General features: G+C 40.2%; 1 protein-coding gene across 1 annotated transcript; it reads left to right on the top strand.

The window, feature by feature from the left end:
* Positions 1 to 949: 949 nt before the first annotated feature.
* FGF6 (fibroblast growth factor 6) lies at positions 950 to 4551 on the top strand. The gene is made up of 3 exons (XM_006261539.3): positions 950 to 1289; positions 2226 to 2329; positions 4355 to 4551. Exons 1-3 carry the CDS (start codon positions 950 to 952, stop codon positions 4529 to 4531), a joined length of 621 nt encoding a protein of 206 aa, XP_006261601.1. The 3' UTR covers positions 4532 to 4551.
* The last annotated feature ends 500 nt before the right edge of the window (positions 4552 to 5051 follow it).

Below are 5051 nucleotides of genomic sequence, written 5' to 3'. Positions count from 1 at the left end.
ACTGACATGTGTATGGATTAGTGCAGTGAGTGGTCAGCTGCAAAGTCAGATTCCCACTTCTACACTCCTGACTCAGTAAAAACTCCCCGTGTAGCTAGTGAGATTGTTGCCTGAGCAAAAACTGTAGGATGAGACCTTCCATCAACTCTCTATCTACAGCATTTATTGCTATAGGCCATGGCTCAGCAATCTTGAGGCTAGCCAAGAACACCGCCGCCAAAATGAAAACTGTCTTCCTGAAGGTGCAGGCCTGCTATTTGCACTTAGTTACCTCAGTAAGAGGTGCCGTGGATTTGTTAGCTACTTGAAGAAAAGAAGTACAAACCCTGCTGTGTAAAGATTCATTCTCCCCTAACGCTGCCTTGCTCTGTGCAAGTGATCCTAATGTAAACTCAGTGAACACACTGCCGAGGAAGCGGCTGGCAAAGTTTTCATTACTCTCTGGTGAGGTCCATGACTGTTTTTACACCTTCTTCTCTAAATAAGGAAGCCATCTGTGAGATATCTGACCATCCAACTGATCTGTCCCTTTAGCATTCAATACGGCCTACTGACTGCCCAATGAAACCTCATTCCGGCCTCCTGTCTTGGATGACAGTAGCGAGCAGGTTAGTGTTACAGCTGCGGCAAGTGTACCTTTGGCAAGCTGTTGATGTCAGAGTGATGCCGTAGGGTGGGACAGACCCTGAACTATAAAGATAGGTCAATCAAATATATCCAGGCTGCCCCACTGGAGAGCAGGAGCTACAAAACATGGTCTCCACCAGTTTGGGCTCTGCTGGCCTGTCTCTGCTTCCAACCCAACTGCTCCCAGGCTTTCATTTCATGTCAGCAATCCCTATCTGCCTTCCAAAAATAAGCATCTGCCACCATGCTGAAGGGAGAAAAACAAGAAGGGAGGTATTTTTAGGGCCATTAATTCTGACCACGTGCCCAGGAGGTGAACCGGATGGCCATAGCACAAAGACTCCTCATCACTATGTCCTGCGAAGCCAGCGTTCACTGGACGTTGCCTGCTTTTGTTCTTCTGGGTTTTCTCTCTGGGATTGTTTCATCATATCCAGTTGTCAGCAGAACTAACGGCACCTTGCTGGAGAGAGGATGGGAGTCTCTGTTGTCCAGGTCCATTGCTGGGATGTCAGGGGAGAGATCCGAGGTGAACTGGGAGAGTGACTATTTGCTAGGAATCAAGAGGCAGCGGAGGCTTTACTGCAACGTGGGCATCGGGTTTCACCTTCAAATCCTTCCTGACGGAAGGATAAGCGGAGTTCATGATGAAAGCCAATACAGTGAGTTGCATCCAAAAATGAAATAGCATAGATGTCACTTAATTGCAGTGAACTCGAGTAATTACCCTTTGCAGAATGCAAATGTTATTGCTTGATATTCTCAATCTAAGCTACATCTGTTGCCTTTTAAAAGTCTTTAGGATAAATCAGCACTAGAAACCTCCAGGCTAAAACATGTAATGAATGCATGGACAAAATTAGATACCAATTTATTTTTACTCTGCTTTCCTTCCCAGACTAGAAAAGTTAAATCCATTTGCAAACTTTATTTCTGATGCATTTTTCCCTACTCTTGTGCATTTTCCCCTGACATTTGAACCTGGAGGCTTTCATGCACTCACAGATATTACCTTGATTTTTGCCTGGTGATTTTCTTGCACATTGGAGGTGCTAAGGAATTGAAAGTGCACAGCTGTTACTATCAAATAAATAATTTTTACTGTTCATTTGGATTTGTTGAAAAGTGCCATTTACAAGTAGCTGATTAAGGTGAATTTCATTATATAAACCACATTTCTTTTGGCAAGGATGTCACTCTTGGTTATGGCATTTTAAATAGGGATTATTCTTATATAAGAAAGTCTTGGAAAATTTAGCAAGAATGAAACCGGTGAAATTCTACAGAAAATGAATAAGGGTCCAAAGACATTATTATAAAACCCTATAGAATGTAAGATGGACTGAGAGTCTGTTTGTGTGTGTGTGTGCATGTATGTGTATGCGTATATATAGATATAACTCTCTTTCTCTCTCTCTCTCCATATATATATATCTATATATATATGCATATACTTATTATGGATATAATTTTCAATTAAATCCTACACGACATTCTCATATGGATGTTAATAGTTATAACTTAATAGCGCATCTCTGGTTAATTTCTTTTGGCTATCTGTAAAATACATACAATTAAACTTTTATCTGTCTGTTCAGGTCTTTTAGAAATATCAACCGTAGAGAGAGGTGTTGTTAGCCTGTTTGGTGTGAAAAGTGCCCTCTTCATTGCAATGAACAACAAAGGGAGGTTATATGGAACGGTGAGTACAAGTTCAAATTTCTTTTTCTTTTTTTGACGCTTAATAATTGACCAGAATATGGTTACTAAGAAAACTTGGGAATTTTATTTTCCATCACAAAAAATCCCCTGGCAGTGCAACTATAGCAAGCCTAACTTACCATCATCAACAATGTTCATTGTGGTAATTGGCATTGCTGTCAGTGTGCTGTTATCATAAGGCATTCTAAGGAGCACTTAAGAAACATGAACTGGTTAAAAGGTGGCATTGATCACCTTTGAATGGCTGTCTGCATGTAGGCTTGGTCCTGCCAAATCTTCTGAGTTTTTTTCCACTCTGAATGGAAAGAGGGGACACACTGTCTATATGGAAATAAACATCGGAGCCAGGAGGTCTGGTCAGTAATAAAAACACTCCATGAAATTCTTCTAGGGAAGTCACCTCTAAATTCATCCACTTAGGGAAAATGTGTATGCCCCAACAAATTAATTTGTCCCCTTGAAATGGCCTGAGAGCCATATGCATGTGGGAGATCTTCCAGAGGCTAGTTTGGTAGGATAAAATGTAGAGGGAAAAAAAATCTCATCACTAATAAAATTATCCTAGTAACCACAAACACCATCATCATTGGACAAAAGGTATTTGCCAGTAATCACCAAATGCAAATTCAACTTTAAAATCCCTAGCAATGCTTCCATAATTTCAACAACCAGCAGAAGCAGCACCTGCAGAATATTCCAGTTGAAAGGGATCAGCCCTGCAAGAAGCAAGAAGTCTACCTCACATAATGTCTGGAGTTTGCTGCTGTTTCCTTTTTTTCTCAAAAACTACAAAGTCATTTCCATTGAAGTATTCGTAACTTCAAGAAAATGGTTCAGTTCTTTAATAAAATACCAAAATAGTGGCCAGATACTGCCACCTTTAGTCACTTCTTCATTCAAATAGTTCCAGTGGAGCATCGAACCCAGCAATAAATAATACATAGGGCATTTAACCCAGCTATGTCTAGCTTTAGGAACAGGAATGTTATCATGTACCAGAGAGTTTACTAGACTGGGCTCTGCTGAATGACTAGACTCTGCCTCAGAGTTCCCTTTTTTACAGTTCCAATTCGGTCCTGCTAAATTTTAAGAGACATCTGAGAAAATAAGAACGGTTGTATATTTTCCATTGCTAAGAACCTAAATCCTGTGGGGCCTTGGCTGGATTTGTCACAGAGGTATCTAGTTAGAAAAGCATGGAAATGTCTATATGACAGCATCAGTGTTACAATGGTATTCTGTATGTAGGACATCTGATCTCAGAGAATTATTTCCATGTCTCCTTTCACACAAATGCATCCCCTTTTGCCAACTCTGTGCACTTCTATCCTTGTCTGCAGGCATATTTGCAAAGTCTGCAAAGTTGCCAAAGTTCCCTTCCTCACAAAAATTTCAGGAGTCAGTTCCTCAGATTTCAATGAGAGCACATGAAAAAACTATATCCAATCTCTTGGCAGAAAACATTTTGATAGCATATTTAATTTTGGTGACTCTATGCCTATTAATCGGATTTTAAAAGAGTTGGAATGGATCACCAGTCAGGCAGAGAACTCCAAGCAAGGACTTCTCAGTTAGTGGGACTGCTTATGTGAGGGCTGCAGGATTTTTGATGCTTGCTAGACTATTCTGTTCTGCATGGCAAATAATCTGGGAACTTGGGGGCATGAAATAACTCCATGTCATGCGGACAACTGGGCGTCATGATGACATAAATGGCTCCTCCTGGAGAAAAAGGAAAAAAATCCCTGCTTTATTATGAATTAACTTGATGTGTACAGGAAGTGCACAGTCCATTATCTGAACAGGTGGCATCTGTGTATATCTGACACCGAATTAGTGCCAAAGGAGATTTATCATTGGACACAAACCTTACACCACCACCTGTTACACACCATGACAGGTTCTTCTGTAAAAAAGGAGGATAGGAGAAGGAATCACTCAGGTCTTCCCATGGTATTTATGGTAACTGTTTTGTTTCTTTTTTTTTCCTTTCTCTATTCCCTAGGCAATTTTTCAAAATGAATGCAAATTCAAAGAAACCTTGCTGCCCAATAACTACAATGCCTATGAATCCAGTGCGTACCAAGGTGCTTACATAGCACTCAGCAAACATGGGAGAGTGAAAAAGGGAAGTAAAGTCTCTCCTGCGATGAAAGTCACACACTTTCTGCCCAGAATATGAAACTGAGGCACGCATATTTAATTAAGGGGGGAAAACAAAACAAACAAACTCTCATTTTGCACATGTGAATAAGCTCCCAGGTAAAGTATTTATAACATTCATAGATATATGTATATTTGGATAGAAATATTTGTACTAGATACATTACACAATGTATGCAACACTATGCTGCTTCTCTTGTACTCAGTACAAATTAATTTTACATGGGCTTCAATGGTGCTGGATAGAAAACAAAATGCCATCCTGGCTGAATGGCAAATATTTGCAAGTTGCAGAATTTCTGTAGACAATTCCTAATTAACTCAAAAACTTGACAAATTGCTTGACAATTTCTATTCATACAAATAAATGGGAAACGCCCTTAGGTGCATTGACATTAATGGTGCTATACTAATTTACACCACCTGAGCATACGGTCCTAACATTTTGCTCACTAAGGTGTCCATTCAAGCAAAGGTTCTGTGTGAACAAACTTTTATGGCCGCAGCACCCCATGCAGTGGGGGATCTTCATAAAGGCT

This window comes from Alligator mississippiensis, chromosome 4 (assembly GCF_030867095.1).
Source record: "Alligator mississippiensis isolate rAllMis1 chromosome 4, rAllMis1, whole genome shotgun sequence".
In the NCBI taxonomy this organism is placed as follows: Eukaryota; Metazoa; Chordata; order Crocodylia; family Alligatoridae; genus Alligator; species Alligator mississippiensis.
This window is presented reverse-complemented; position numbering and strand designations above follow the sequence as displayed.

Coding starts and splice junctions, on each gene's coding strand:
- FGF6 (XM_006261539.3), top strand. CDS start 950: ATGGCCATAGCACAAAGACTCCTCATCACTATGTCCTGCGAAGCCAGC. Junction 1,290..2,225: donor TCATGATGAAAGCCAATACA/GTGAGTTGCATC, acceptor CTGTCTGTTCAG/GTCTTTTAGAAATATCAACC. Junction 2,330..4,354: donor AAGGGAGGTTATATGGAACG/GTGAGTACAAGT, acceptor TCTATTCCCTAG/GCAATTTTTCAAAATGAATG.